This window comes from Eublepharis macularius, chromosome 3, assembly GCF_028583425.1.
Source record: "Eublepharis macularius isolate TG4126 chromosome 3, MPM_Emac_v1.0, whole genome shotgun sequence".
Taxonomy (NCBI): Eukaryota; Metazoa; Chordata; class Lepidosauria; order Squamata; family Eublepharidae; genus Eublepharis; species Eublepharis macularius.
In genome coordinates this window covers 103935972-103952034 of record NC_072792.1, presented here as the reverse complement: position 1 = coordinate 103952034, position 16063 = coordinate 103935972, and the positions used below count along the sequence as shown (strand labels likewise).

Genomic DNA, 16063 nt, shown 5'->3' with positions numbered 1-16063 from the left:
TTGTTTAGGTCCTACAAGGAGGTCAGGTTCAGAATGTGGTGCTGGGAGACTACTCATCCCCTTGGCTTCTGGCATATGGAATGATCTTACCCCTTTGCTTTTTTTTAATTAAGAATTTTATTAAAGAAATTTTAACAAGTGCATAATATAAGTTATACAGATTCTAAATTAGACAGTAAATTGAATGTTATACAATCTTATACGATCAATAAACATATAAACAATATAGGTATAATAGCTTTGGGAGTAAAACCAGCAATACATTAAAATCTCCTTAAACCTAACGATGTAACATTTCCCCTCCCTCCCTCCCTCCCTGTCTCTGAGTTTCTGTGTCAATTAGTTTAGCCTAAATAGTCGAAGAAATCCATTTTTTCCAGTACTTGGAATAAATGTAATAAATTATCTGTCTATTTTGTAAGTAGGTAGTCAATTTAACCATTGAAGCATATTCATAAATCTTATCTCTCCACTCTGAGAGACCAAGGCAGGCATCATTTTTCCATCTACCTGCAAATAATACCCTCGCCGTCATCACCATATAACGGAAGAGGTTTCTTTGTTCTTTTCTCATATTAGTTGTTAAATATATTTAAAAGCATACTTTTCGAATTTAATTCATATCTGAGTTTGAGGATCTTTTGCATCTCATCATGTATTTTTATCCAGTATTTTCATGGCTCCTTACAAGTCCACAACATATGGTAGAATGTTGCATGCGTATTCTGACATTTCCAACAGTGTCCGCTGTAACCCTTACTAATCCTCGCAATATCTTTGGGAGTGTACCATCTAAAGAGCGTTTTATACCAGTTTTCTCCTAATAACTGGCAACCTGTAAATTTTATGTCCTTAATCCATAAATTTTCCCATACGTCCAATGAAATAGTTTCTCCAAAATTTTGCATCCATTTTATCATACAAGTTTTAACTTGCTCCATTTCTGTCTGGTATTGTAGTAATATTTTGTAAATCTTTCCCAAAAGATCCGACAAGTCTCCAGATAGTAATAGTTCATATTGTGTTTTTTCTCTTAGCCTGCCGCCTTCTTTGAGAATTTGATCCTTCAATCTTGATACTATTTGGTGATAAGTCAGCCAAGGAATGTTTTTACCATGGGCCTGGATTTCTTGCCAGGTTTTTATGCTTCCTTCTTTATCTATCAGTGATTCATAGCTAGGTTGATCAGTTCTGTTCCTAACTGCTGCATCATAGTAGGCGTTAATTGGCGACATCAGTGGGGAAATCAGTAGGCTCAATCTATTTCTGCATTGAAACCATATTTTAAGCAGACCATCCCTTATAGTGTGGGTCCCATATTGGTTATGAATAGATTTACATTATTTCTTTATCCATAAATAATTATGGATACCTTCTTTAGCATCCGCTGTTTCCAATTTAATATGTCTGTTGCTTGGATTCATAATCCAATCGGTTATCCAAACTAACGCCGATGATACAATTTGATGTTTGGACAGCAGCCTGAGGATAGGGCATTCTCAATCATTACACCAAAATTATGGAATTCTCTCCCCAGGGAAATTTCTCTATTGCCATTGCCTTCTGCCATCAAGTGAAGGCTTTCCTGTCTCGTCTGGTGTAACCTAGCTAATCTTCTTGTTTGTTTTTTAATTCCTAATTTTATATATATGTATTATTTTTAAAAGTTGGTTTGAATGTCTTTTTAATTGTTCTTTGCCTCGAGGGACCTAACTGAGTGGAAAGGCAACACACAAATGTTTGAAATAAACAATACAATAATATTAAACAATAAAATAGTATTATTTATTTTTTTACTTTAGCAGGCTGCCTCGTGAAATATTACAACCATGACTAAGAGAGAAGCAGAAGAACTGATAGAAATAGAAATTGATGGAACTGAGAAACAAGAGTGTACTGAAGAAAGGTAAGCAAAGTTCAGAGGGGTGCTTATACATGTATTTCTTCTATACTTTTTATCATTTATAATTTTCTTTAAGGCTTTTACTCATTGCTCAAAGCTGTCTACAATAAAACAAGCAAATAACATATCTCCCCATCATTCGCCATCCACTATTAATTCCCATTGTTCAGTGAATATTTTAGCCTTTCATCCTAGAACGAGATGCCTTTAACTTTATAGGAGCCAAGCAGGAGGAGCCAGATGTTACTCTGCCTCTGGTGGCAGTTTCCTTTCAGATTAAACAAGTACTGCATAGTTGCACTTCAAGTTTTAGAAAGATAGTCAAAAGACTACTTGGCGTATTGCGTGGAATTCTTCCATATGAGTTCCCACATAATGACAGGTTGCATTTCTTCTGTCTTACTCCTTAGGAACATACTTTTCTTTGCATTGTACTCTTTTTTATTTTTTCTCACTGCAAGTTCAAATCGTTCAGGAAGATTTTATGCTAGAACAAGTTCTTTAGGAGAAAGTTTTAGTTTCCTCCGTTTTGTTAAAAAATTCTTTATCTGTGTCAAGCTGCTAGGCCTCCTTCCCAGATGAGACTGTTGATGTTTTAAGAAATTTTCATAATGGATACAAGCTGAAATTTGTTGCAGCTAGTTCAACATTCCAATATTACCAGAAAATTCTGAAAATAAGATGTTTACATCTCTTTTCATGAAAACTCCATGCGTGAATTCTGGCGAATACAGTGGAGGCAGAGTAAACTAACGCACAGATGAGACAGAAGATTGGTTGGTTGGAGTTCAGAGTCAGCCTTGATTACATTTTTAATTGCAGTTTTATTTTAAAACTGTTGTAGTCCGCCATAGGGACTACACTAACACTACAGCATTCTAATAGTATTTTTTATCAAACTCTAGTACAAGACTCTGTCTAATTCTTTCAGCATTGTTGAGCAAACTTACACGACTGCAGAATTTGTGAGTCAGGCTATTGATATCAATGAACCGGTTGGAAATCTTAAGAAACTGCTGGAACCACGACTTCAGTGTTCCTTGGAAGCCCATGAAATCTGCCTGCAAGATATACAGGTAAATCAAAAACTTAACTGTAATGTAAAGTTCAGATTTTTATTATTCTTTTGCATTTCCACGCTTTGATTTTCTGTTTGTTGTGTTCTTCAATACGTTTATCATCTCTGATTACAAGAGGCTGAGATCCATAGTCAGCCAAATATATTGGAGAATATTCACTTATTTATTTATTTGCCTCATTTATACCCCGACTTTCTTCCCAGTGGGGACTCAGAGCAGTTTACATTGTTTTCCTCTCCTTCATTTTATCTTCACAACCACCCTGTGAGGTAGGTTAGGCTTAAAGTATATGACTGGCCTAGAGTTATCCAGCAAGCTTCTATGGCAGAGTGAATATTCAAACTTGGGTCTCTCAGATCCTACTCCAACACCAACTGCTACACCATACTTGCTCCTGCAGATGTGTGCAATGCAGGAGAAGTGGGTGTTTCTGTGGGGTGTATTTTGTAGTTCACATTTGTGGTGGGTTCACCTTAAAAACTGGAATATATTGCTTACTGTGAAATATTGGGTCCTAAGCACCACTGCTGCAGTGAAAGTGGCAGAATAGGATTTTCCCACCTTGGCATCCTGATGTAGCCCACAAAGGTAAAATTATGCTCCTTGTGGTCAAGAGACCTGCAGAAAGAACAGGGGAGACAAAATGAGGATCTGCAGTTCCCTCGTCTACTAAAGTAAGTACTGTTTGGTTATTGTAACAGCAGTTTTGGATCCAACTTCAAAAATCAGTTGATACAAGGTAGAAAAATAATAATATGAGGACAAGTGAGAACCCACAAGAACTTGTGGGGCAGGCATCTCATTTTCATATACTAACTGGTTTAGCTCAGGTGAATGAATTAATTATTTATTACAGTTGAAGCCTAGCATAAAAATATATAAGCTTGGGTAGTAAATGATGGAAGGTGTGGAAAAGTTGCAGACAGTTCATATGCCCTGAAACATTAAATAAATTGCCTTTGCTATTAGATGCATAACCTTCCTGAGTGTGTGATTTGCAAAGCTAGTTTGGTTACATTTATCATGGAAGAAAAGCTTTCTAACAAGTTCAAAATATGATCAACCATGAGTAAAAGTATTTATTTGCTTCTAAAAAACCTTCCAGACAAAAGACTAGTTGGATATTTCAGTTTCTAAGCTGACTTAAAGTTACTATTTTTTATCATTATTTTATCCTCTGGCAAACTAGAGAGATTCTTGAGGCAGCTTACAGAGTTTTAAAATGCAGTAAGATAAAACACAGTTAAAATACAGTAAAAACAAGAGAGTAAAAATTTACCAAATAAACTTAAACAGCAGTATAAAATAACTTTATATACCATTAAAATGGGGAAATAAAAAGATTCATCTAATATCTGGAACTCAAAAGAGGAGATATCAGACAAATGTATGATTAATCTTTTTGAGATTTGGTTGAGTCCAGGTAGTACGGGGAATGAGTCTAAAGGAATCTATATCTGGTGGCAGGTGCTGTTCTCAGAAGGAAAACCTAAATAGCTGGGCAGCTTTTTATGAGTTGTACAGGCCATGATGGTTATTTTGCAATTTACATTTAAAAATGAGAATGTATGAAAACATGTTAAGGGCTCGTTGATTAGATAAGTATATGGGAATTGCTTGAAATTTTGAGAACAACTTAAAGCAGAAACCAGCAGGACATCCCCTCAGCTTAGCTGAGAATCCATGGAACATTTATATTTAGTACGTTGAATACAGCAGTTTGTCAGTGGAAGGTGTTGGCAGATGCATGTTTTTGCTACATTTCTCTTTACCCATTAGTTCCTTCTGACTCACTGGAAAGTTGATTTCAGGAATAGTGGGGCTTGAACTAGCATACTGGAGGTCGTGGGGCTGCAGTGAGGTTGAAGAAGAGGTGGTAAAGTCCCCTTTTTCCTTCCAAAGGGTCTGTAGTGCCCTCTTCCTTTTATCAGTGAATCTGTGCTTGTGAGAAGACAGGAATAAAAAACTTTCCTCTCTGAAGCTCCTCTGGACCTTGTGGTTGTTTGTCTTCATGTATCACACTGTTTCTGGAATTAATTTTCCTGGGGTCATGTATTACACTGCTGGAATTAATTTTCCTGGGGTCAAAAGGGACTGCTGAAAGGGAGCACAGCAAAAATCTGTGCTGCTTCTGTTGAGAGATTATGGGATCCCATCCCATTGTCACGTGTAGAACTGTGAAATACTTGGGGAGACAATTTTGACTAGACATGGAATACAATTTGTATACGTGGAATACAAATAAAATCATATTCTTATTTGTAAAGCTCATGAATTATATGAAACAATGTATTTTACTTTAATGTTTCTTTTACTCTTACTGATAAGTGTTTTAATTGAATTTCTTTAAATTTTTAAGTGTTTCAACTGCATTTCTTTAAATTTTTTCCTTTTTTTTTTGCAAGCTGGATCCAGATCGCAGTCTCTTTGATCAAGGTGTAAAGACAGATGGAACAGTGCAACTTAGTGTCCAAGTAATATCTCGGCAAGGTAAGTTGTTCTGTGATACTGTGCAATTCTTGTGTTGGCTTGAAACTTGTCCCAGTAAAATGAAGCTGGAGAAATACGACTTACAGTGCAATCCTAACCCCCCAGGCAGCGCCATCGCTCATGCACCAGTGTAAATGGGGCGGCACTCCACGGCACCCTATGGACTTTCGCAGGATAGTCTCACTGGCGCCCGAGCGTGGCAAGGCAAAATGCAGCGGCCCCTGGGAGGTCCCACCCACCATTCCCCTGATAACCCCGCTCACACCAGCCAATGGCCACACTCCTCCCCTCACATCCAGGTGAGGGGAAAGCAGCGGTGCAGCCAGTGGGGAGGCCGCGATCCCCACCGCCACCAATAGGCCCCCATTAGAGGGCAGGCATCCCTGCCAGGGAGGGGGGCAGAGGTGACAGTGAAGGTTCAGATCGAACACCCCCCGTTGCCCGTCCAGCCCCCATTTCCGACGAGGGCCAGGCCGGTGGCTGCAGCTTGATGCGCCCGCAAATACCTGCTGCCGCCGCTACCACCACAAGAAATAGGTTCCCCCTCCCTGAAAAGTAGGGCCAGACAGTAGGGAGCTGATCTCTGTTGCCTGGAGAGCAGTTGTAAGTCTGAGGGATCTCCAGCTACCACCTGGAGACTGGTAACCAAAGTAGTCCCCAGGTTCCAGAGAAGCAGGTGGGGGGGGGGAGGCGGGGCTGGCAATGAGTGACAGGAACGTCCATTGGGAACCACTTGGGAGGCCTGGAGGTCGTTTGGAAACGAGGGGAATGAAAAGCACGCTCAGACTTGCTGCTGCGCAACTTGAACACATCACTGCATCTCTACAAAGCGAGAGCAGGGGCCGGACCTTGACAGCCATGTCTCAGTACTGGGGAGATGTCCCTCCAGAGTGAACTGACAGACCCTCCCCATGCCAAGCCCATCCCTGCTTCCGCAAACACAACTCCAACCCCATGGCAGCAGCTTTCCACCTGCACCGACCGACCTCTTCCTGGCTTATCAGATGCCAGCCGCTCAGCCTATCAGAGAATGAAAGTCCTCAGTGTCTCCCCCCGTCCCTGCAGACATACATGGGCCACAGTTCAGTTCCCACCCCTCTGCCTGACGTTACATTGGGGGGAAGAAGGCAGGGAGGCTGAATGGGGTCTGCTTGATACATATGTGGGGATGTGTGAGTGGAAATGTGTGACGGTGTTGAGGGAGGGGCTAATGATGACAATGTCAGTCAGGCATGCAAACACAGGAGTTTGTTTTTCAACTCGTTTTATTGAACTGGAAAAAGTGCCATTGTTTCTAGGTTTGAAAGGGAGCCAAGGCATTTCGCGCAGCCCTCCTTCTTGCTTCTAGGGGCGAGGCTGAGATGCAGACTGCTGTGAGATATTGGTTCCTGGGCTGGATCCGACTGTCACTTGTGGAGGATTGGTGGGGGGGGGGGAGAAGCAGACATGCTCAGGACGTGCCTGCAAGAGAAAGGCACACATGTGGGCTTTGCCTTGGTCCATGGCCGAGGCAAAGCCCACACTCCAAAATCTGAGAAGATGCACATAGTAGAGAGCGGCAGCGGCAGCGGCAGTGACCGGCTGATGCGAGACCCCCTGGCGAAGAAGCGCTCTGCCTTGGGGTGATTGTACCTTTAAGGGAGAGAGTTACCAGGTTGTTACAAACACCTGAACAATTTAACCACAAAAGGAGAGGTTCCAAAAGTAAATTATAACTACAACCAGGGAATCACCCTGAGAACCCACATACACTACCAGGTGTATCTATTCACATTTAGTAATTAAAGTGCAAGTGCTCATACATATTACAATATACACAATAATTATAAGGTTCATTAATTCCTCTGCAGTCAATTAACAGATATAAAGTGCTCAGTCCCATATAATACTTCCAGTTATCAATATATAGGAGTGTCCTGTATTCAGTCCACAAAGATCACAATAATTCCATAGAAATCATACAAAAGCAGCAGACATCTCACAGCCTGAAGATTCCGGGGAGCAATTGAGGCTCCAAGAAGCCGAAAACCTCCAGGTAGTTGGCAACGAGCCTGCCAGCGATTAAATTCGTTTCGATATTTCTTCGTCTCGGCCAATTTTCTTGCTGCAAAATTACATTCATAAATTGCATATGTTTTCAATTGCAATATCATACAAACAAGTACATTCAAACAATCATTGCCATACTCACAATCACGGACTATTGGTCCTCCTAATTAAGTGCATCTTCGTCAGTTTGTTGGATTCTACATTTCCAAAGCATGTGCCGCCCCATTAATTAATTGCTAATTATATACTATCTGGTTATAAATTGCCGTATACATTAAAGAAGACATGGCAAGAAAACCCATCCTGAGGAAGTCGGAAGACACGTGGATCAGTTTCACTCACTACCGTAAGTTTTACAAGAATACCGCAAAATCAATTGCATTGTTAAGTCCATTAGGGACTAGACTTCCCATTCTGAAAATCCATTGTGCTTCTACTTGTAATAAATTATTGTTATTCATGTTATTGTTTGGTTTTATGACTTCTAGTGCCGAGTACTTCAATTCACGTTCACTTCTGTGGTGCATTAAAAAATGTTCCACAAGAGGGGCTTCCAGATTTCTTGTGTGGATTTTTGACAGGTCGAATCGGGCGTGTAGTACTCCCAATATACCATAAAGTGCAAGTGCATTGAATAATATGCACCACGTTGGAAATGGTGCATGTAGAATAGCTTTTTGAATACAAGGGCTTGCCTGTGTGCAGGTGTGTGATAGATCCCAACGGCATACTCAATGGGCAGATGTTACAATGGCCACACGCAAAATGCCCATGTGGCAAATTATCCCGTGGTATAAGTGACCTGTAGTCCAAATGTACTAAGAAGTCTTTAAGGCTTCTAGTTCACCTATAGCCAATTCTTAAAGGGACACTACAACCCGGTATATCTATACTATATACCCGGTATATCAGGACAAATTGGCACATCGTGCAAGATATACCGGGTTGTAATGTCCCTTTAAGAATTGGCTATAGGCGAATCTGCCCATTGAGTATGCCGTTGGGATTTATCACACACCTGCACACAGGCAAGCCCTTGTATTCAAAAAGCTATTCTACATGCACCATTTCCAACGTGGTGTATATTATTCAATGCACTTGCACTTTATGGTGTATTGGGAGTACTACACGCCCGATTCGAACCCGGATTCAGGAACACCTGTCAAAAATCCACACAAGAAATCTGGAAGCCCCTCTTGTGGAACATTTTTTAATGCACCACAGAAGTGAACGTGAATTGAAGTACTCGGCAATCCGCCCTGAGCCTGCGAAAGCGGGGAGGGCGGAATATAAATATAATAAATTAAATTAAATTAGAAGTCATAAAACCAAACAATAACATGAATAACAATAATTTATTACAAGTAGAAGCACAATGGATTTTCAGAATGGGAAGTCTAGTCCCTAATGGACTTAACAATGCAATTGATTTTGCGGTATTCTTGTAAAACTTACGGTAGTGAGTGAAACTGATCCACGTGTCTTCCGACCTCCTCAGGACGGGTTTTCTTGCCATGTCTTCTTTAATGTATACGGCAATTTATAACCAGATAGTATATAATTAGCAATTAATTAATGGGGCGGCACATGCTTTGGAAATGTAGAATCCAGCAAACTGACGAAGATGCACTTAATTAGGAGGACCAATAGTCCGTGATTGTAAGTATGGCAATGATTGTTTGAATGTACTTGTTTGTATGATAATGCAATTGAAAACATATGCAATTTATGAATGTAATTTTGCAGCAAGAAAATTGGCCGAGACGAAGAAATATCGAAACGAATTTAATCGCTGGCAGGCTCGTTGCCAACTACCTGGAGGTTTTCGGCTTCTTGGAGCCTCAATTGCTCCCCGGAATCTTCAGGCTGTGAGATGTCTGCTGCTTTTGTATGATTTCTATGGAATTATTGTGATCTTCGTGGACTGAATACAGGACACTCCTATATATTGATAACTGGAAGTATTATATGGGACTGAGCACTTTATATCTGTTAATTGACTGCAGAGGAATTAATGAACCTTATAATTATTGTGTATATTGTAATATGTATGAGCACTTGCACTTTAATTACTAAATGTGAATAGATACACCTGGTAGTGTATGTGGGTTCTCAGGGTGATTCCCTGGTTGTAGTTATAAGTTACAAACACCTGGTCAAGAGTTGTTTTCTGGGCAACTGCCTCTGGGTCAGGCAGGGGCTGCCGCCACCGTCCTTTCCCCTTCCACGGTTAGCAATCAGGCAGGTTCAGGTGATGGGGAGGCCAGCACAAATCAGCAAGCGGGCTTAGCCACTGCCCCATCTCCTTCTTACCAGTAAGTGCTACCTTGCCCCTTACTGAGATGGAACTTCAGAGTTGGATAACCTGCAAGGAAACATGAGTGGCTATTGTTAGTTAGCCAGACATTCTGGAATTTGCCCTTCTTCCCTTTAGCAAGTGCACAGTTCTCCCGCTTTTCTCGCAAAGTCCCCAAAGTGCACTCAGTGCCTGCTACCGTGGGCACCCTCTCTCCTGCCTCATGTTCAAAGTGCCCACGGCACACAGCAAATGGGCAGAGCTTTCAGCCATGTGCTCACTTACTGGCAGTGCTGGCCAGATGTTTTATAGGGTGCATCTGAAGGTGATTGGGTGCGGGGAGGAGGGCTTGTCCACGCTGGGAGCACACATGGATTGGCCCCCGTGATAGTTCCCATCCTATGCTCCTTGGGGCCACGGGGGCAGGGCGGGGCAGTCGGAGAGGGAGCCGAGTTTTCGCTGTTCAATGGGCGCCTATGGGCTACGCCTTTTTCGTGGCATAGCTCTTTTGCGCCGCTGTGGGCGTTCCTGTTTCTGGAAGGGCTTAGGGAGCAAGCTAACTCCGCCCCCGCCCCCTCCTGCATCGACGCAGGGCCCTACACTGCTTCTCCACCTCCGCCCGGCCACCTCTCGCTCGCGCTGGCCCAGCAGCGTGCCTCGTGCCACCGCCGACGGAAGGCCATTTACGCCCACATAGGAGCTAGTTCCACCGTCGCAAGCCTTAGTTCGGTTCCTATTCACTTTCCCTGCCCCGCTTAGGATTGCACTGTTAGTCACCTCCCCACTTGTTCAGCTCACTGAGGCCTCTCCAAGTTTTCCTCATGGGAACCAAGAGCCCTTGGGAACAGCATGAGGAAGAATGAGAGAGGTAAATTGCACCTCCACCAACAGAAATGCCATTGCACCAGCGGAGAGGCAATTTTTAATTCAATCGTGTTTGTACGGCATGACTTGAAAATTTTTCCTTTGTTTTAATGGCTAGACTCATCCATAACAATGACAGTATTTTTCAGTGTTGTGTGAGCAGCCTTGAACAAGGCAGATTGCATAGTGTTGGAAATAAGACTGCCTGCTTGCAAATGCCTGTTAGAACTAGTGGGAAGAAGCCATACTCTGAATAACCCCAAGCTAGTAAGGAAGAGATTGCTGCTGCCCAACCTGTTTCTAGTGATTCTGATCAGATCCTTCCTGTCCCTGAAGATCCAGTGGATCTGATCTCATTTGCCCCAGATGCATGCCCTCTGCCGCCACTGTTGCAGGATGGTCAGGTGGACGGAAACCAATTGTTCATCTTCGTTCTTCTGTGCCTCCACACATGGGACTGCGCAGGTGCAGGCCAGCCGCCGGAGAATTTTCTAGAGCTTCCATGGCTCCGAAGGGGCCGTTTGTCGCGCGCCTCAGCGACCGTTTTCCCGCCCAAACGGTCACGTGATCCTCCAGCGACCAACGGCCCCTTCCCTCAGTTCTCTTCTTGCCGCCGCTTGGAGAGAACGTGAGCTTCGTCGCTCTGTGCTTTGTGCTTTTTTCTGACTTCTGATTGATCTTTGGCTTTTGACTTTGGACTTCGGACCTCGACTACTCTTCGGCTTACTGATTTGGACTTTGACTGGACTCGGTAAATACGACCCGGATTGTTTGACCTCTCTCTAGCGTGCCCCTGAAGATGGCCTCAAAGGCTCTCTTTAAGCATTGCCTCCAATGCCACACGAAAATGGCCAAGACCGATGGCCATGAACTGTGCCTCTTTTGTTTGGGGGAGACCCACAATGTGTCGGCCTGTAGGATTTCCCAGGGCTTCACCAGCAAGGCCCGGCAGGAGCGCAGGGCCCGACTGAACTCCTCCCTGTGGCAGAAGGTCATGTCCGGAGGCGCCCCGTTACCTTCTCCCAAGGCCGGCCCTAGCCCCTCTGCCGAACGGCAATCAAGAGCTGGCTCAGTGGCCTCCGCGAGGTCGGGGTCGAAACCACGTCCCCCGAGTGCCTCGGCGTCGAGAGCGGCCTCTCCAGCGCAGGGACCGGTGCGGCCGCCCCGTAGCGCATCTTCCACCAGGTCGGATCCGAGACCGACGTCGGAACCGAGGATCCGGGTACCGAGTCCCCGATCGGAACCGACGACCGGGTCGATTCCGATGAAGCCTAAGAGGTCGAAGCCGAGGTCCCCTTCGAAGGCGAGGAGCGCGTCGGTTCCGAGGTCTTCTTCGGAACCGGCAAAGAAGAAGAAGAAGACCAGACATCATCGGTCGCCGCGTCCCGCTCCCCAGGAGGAGGTCATCGTGCTTCCTCACACGCCTTCCCCTCATCTGGATTCCCCCGAACCAGAGGAACTCGCCGTGCCGGTGCCGGATCCGATGGCCTTCGAAACGGTGCCCGCAGAGTTCTCGTCGGGGCCGGAGCCGAGCCCGCGCCGTCGGAGCCGACCATCGCCTGCTCTTCGGTCGCCGAGGCTGGAACCGAGCCCGTCTCTTCGTCGGAGCCGTCCTTCCCCTGCCCGTCCATCTCCGCCAGCTGCCGGTCGTGAGCGACGTCGGTCTGGGGACAGTGTCCGATCGGCCCGGTCCACTGCGTCTCAACATCGACAGGCCTCCTACCTCCCCTCGCCATACCGTTGTCTGTGGGAAGGGGCACCTGCCGGCTTCTCCATGTCGGAACCGGGGCCATCGACGTCGAGGCCGGCGTGGGCTCCCCCTCCACTCCAGGTTCCGGAATCCCAGCTCGGTTCCGATGAGGAGGATGTGGAGAGCTTTGGCGGCTACCAGTCGGAGTCCTGGTCCGAACCGTCGCCGGCTGAGGAGCTAGTGCCATCTGCGGACTCGCCATTCGAGGACCTCCGCATCTACGCCGACCAGATGGCAAGGATGGCCAAGGCTCTCGAGATGGACATCTCTTCAGCAGCCCCAAAGACCAAGGACAAGCTCCTCAAGCGCATCTATGGGGATAATCCGGCGTCCGTTGGCTTCCCCATGCTCGAGGGTATTGAGGAGATTGTGGAGAAGGTGTGGCAGGTGCCCTGTGATCAGCCTCCAACATCTAAGAGGATCGAGCAGCTTTATAAGATCAAGCAGGGCACCTGGCCGGCGTTGGTGAAGCACCCTCCACCTTCCTCCTTGGTCACGGAGGAATTCAACCCCCGACGGTCGGGTCACTCCTCGGTGCCTGCCGATAAAGAGGGCAAGAAGCTGGATGCCATGGGCAGGCGCCAGTACATCGTCGCTTCGCTGGGTCTGAGGATCGCCAACTACCAGACCATCATGGCAGGGTACCAATTGTACCTCTGGGAGAAGTTGGCATCCTACACTCGAGACCTCCCACCTGAGCAGAAGGCTGTCGTCTCCCTGTTGCAGACAGAGGCTGTCCGGCTGTCTAAACAGCAAATGAATGCTGGGAGTCACGCTGCCGACACTGCTGCTCGGGGAATGGCTTCGGCGGTGGTCCTCAGGCGCCACTCCTGGTTGCGGTCTACGGCCCTGTCCCAGGAGGTGCGTTCCAGGGTGGAGAGCATGCCCTTTGAAGGGGACTCGCTGTTCTCCAAATCGACCGACGAGACCCTGAAAAAGAAAAAAGAGGACAGGCAGACGGCGCGGTCCTTGGGTCTGGCTCCAGCGGACAAGCCCTCCTCCAGGCCACGGTACGCTCCCCGGTCCGGCCCTTACCACTACCAGGGCAGATACCAACAGCAGCGACCGGGCTACCACCAGTATCCTGCTTACCAGCAGCGGCCTTACCCTCCCGCACAACAGCAGAGGAGGCGTCGGCCCTTCAAGCCTCGTCCGGCACAGCAACCGGCCCAGCAGAAAGATCAGCAGGGCGCTGGGAGGCAGTACTGACGGGTCACGCCAGCCGTATCCCCGAACTTTTCGGACAGACTGAGTCCACTCCTCTCTGTGGGAGTCAATAACATCTGACTCATGGGTCTTAACGATTGTTGAACTGGGATACGGGCTGGAGTTTGTTGAGCTGCCTAGATGCAGTTCACCCCTGACAGCTGTCAATAACACTATGGCCGAGCTGGATGCGGAGATCGTGTCGCTCTTGGCCAAGGGTGCTGTGGAAGAATTGCCCTATGAGGACTCTGTAAAGGGTTTCTTCTCTAGGTTCTTCCTGGTCCCTAAGAAGGATGGGGGCTTACGTCCCATTTTAGATCTGAGGGGCCTTAATGCCTTCCTCAAGGTGACCAAATTCAAAATGGTTACGTTGGCGGCTGTGATCGCCTTGCTGAAACAGGGAGATTGGTTTGCGGTTCTTGACTTAAAGGACGCATATTTTCACGTGGGGATACGGGAGGAGCACAGGAAATACCTGAGCTTCGTTTACCGGCGAAGGGTTTTCCGGTACAAGGTGCTCCCCTTTGGCCTGTCCACTGCCCCACGAGTGTTCACGAAATGTGTGGCCCCTGTGGTTTCCTTCCTGCGGGAAGAAGGCTGTACCATCTTTCCGTACCTCGATGACTGGCTCATCGTGGCTGAATCGGAGTCTAGGCTGGTGCAGGACATTGGCTTGGTACTTAGCACTTGCCAACGCCTGGGGCTCCTGGTGAACTTGGAGAAATCCAAGCTGGTGCCCAACTGCAAGGTGTCCTACATTGGTGCACTTTTAGACTCTGTGGAGGGTAAGGCCCTGCTCCCCTTGGAGAGGGCTCGGTCCCTAAGGGGTCTAGTGTCCATGTTTAAAAGGAACCGGTTCCAGTCTGTGCGCACTATCCAGTGCTTACTAGGGCATATGGCAGCGGCCACCTCTGTGGTGCCTTTCGCTAGGCTGCGTATGCGCCCTCTCCAGAACTGGTTTGTGCGGAGGTACGATGCTCTGCTGCACCCTCCGTCCCTCAAATTCTCTATCCCGAGGGTCATCCTCTCCTCCTTGGACTGGTGGCTGTCTGATGACAACTTGTTTAGAGGGACCCCTTTTGGGTATCAACACCATGACATCACGGTTACCACTGATGCCTCTCTGTTGGGATGGGGGGCTTACTGTGGTGATGTGTCTGTGCAAGATGTCTGGTCTGAGAGGGAAAAGACCCTCCATATCAATGTGCTTGAACTAAGGGCCATTCGTTTCGCACTTGTGTCTCTTACAGCACTGCTGAGGAATCGTCAGGTCTTGGTGCAGACGGACAACACGACTGCCATGTACTACCTGAATCAGCAGGGGGGCACAGTGTCCATGGCCCTGTGCCGGGAAGCCACACTCACTTGGCAGTGGGCTATCAAGAACGGCGTGTCGCTCCGTGCTATACACGTGGCTGGGTCAGACAATGCCCGGGCAGATGCCCTCAGCAGGGTCCCTTTGCTGGACCACGAGTGGGAACTGAACGTAGAGTGCGTTGGGCCGATCTTCCAGATGTGGGGTCATCCAGTGATAGACGTGTTCGCCACTGCGGCGACCACCAAGGCCCACACGTTCTGTTCCAGGGCAGGGAGCGACCCCCTCTCTATTGGGGATGCCTTCCAGTTTACGTGGACGCAGGGCTTGCACTACATGTTTCCTCCATTCCCCTTGATTCCCAGGGTCCTGTGCAAGATAGAGGACGACGGGACGGACTGCATCCTGGTGGCCCCCTTTTGGCCACGGCAGGTTTGGTTCCCGAAGCTCCTGCGGCTGTCCCAACGGACATATGTCAGTCTGCCCCCTCGGCAAGACCTTCTCCTGAACGGGAGCCTAGTCCACCACGATCCCAGGAAGCTGCACCTGACGGCTTGGCGGATCGTTCCTCCCCTGTAGGCTTTACTGACGAGGTACAGCGGGTCCTCCTGAATGCTCGTCGGCCATCCACTAGGCGCGCTTATGCGGCCAAGTGGCGCAGGTTTGAACTTTGGGCACTTGCTAAAGGAGTGGTGCCTGACAGCAGTCCCTTGGGGGTTGTATTCGAGTATTTGTGCCACTTGCGTGGCCTGGGCTTGAAGGTTTCCTCCCTCAAGGTCCACCTGGCAGCGATATCAGCTGCTCACACCCGAGTTGAGGGTGCTACAGTGTTTTCTCACCCACAATCCCGCCAGTTCCTTAAGGGCATGTACAATCTTTACCCACCTGTGTCGGCGCCGGTGCCTCAGTGGTCGCTGTCCCTGGTACTCTCACGTCTCATGTTGCCTCCATTTGAACCTATGGCTACCTGCCCCTTGGATATGCTATCTTACAAGGTGGCATTCTTGGTGGCTGTGACATCGGCCAGAAGGGTCAGTGAGCTGTCTGCACTGCGGTCTGACCCTCCCTTTCTTGTGTTTCATCCCAACAAGGTGGTCCTGCGTCCCTGCCT

General features: G+C 47.2%; 1 protein-coding gene across 3 annotated transcripts in view; it reads left to right on the top strand.

The window, feature by feature from the left end:
- GABPA (GA binding protein transcription factor subunit alpha) overlaps positions 1-16063 on the top strand; it is a 43322-nt gene that overhangs the window by 2418 nt on the left and 24841 nt on the right. For 2 of the 3 annotated variants that reach the window (XM_054974689.1, XM_054974692.1), the window contains exons 2-4: positions 1803-1906; positions 2835-2979; positions 5388-5472. In XM_054974689.1, coding sequence (XP_054830664.1) covers positions 1830-1906; positions 2835-2979; positions 5388-5472 — 307 coding nt within the window. In that variant the 5' untranslated portion in view covers positions 1803-1829. The remainder of the gene's footprint in view (positions 1-1802; positions 1907-2834; positions 2980-5387; positions 5473-16063) is intronic. The other variant, XM_054974690.1, reaches the window with a different exon arrangement.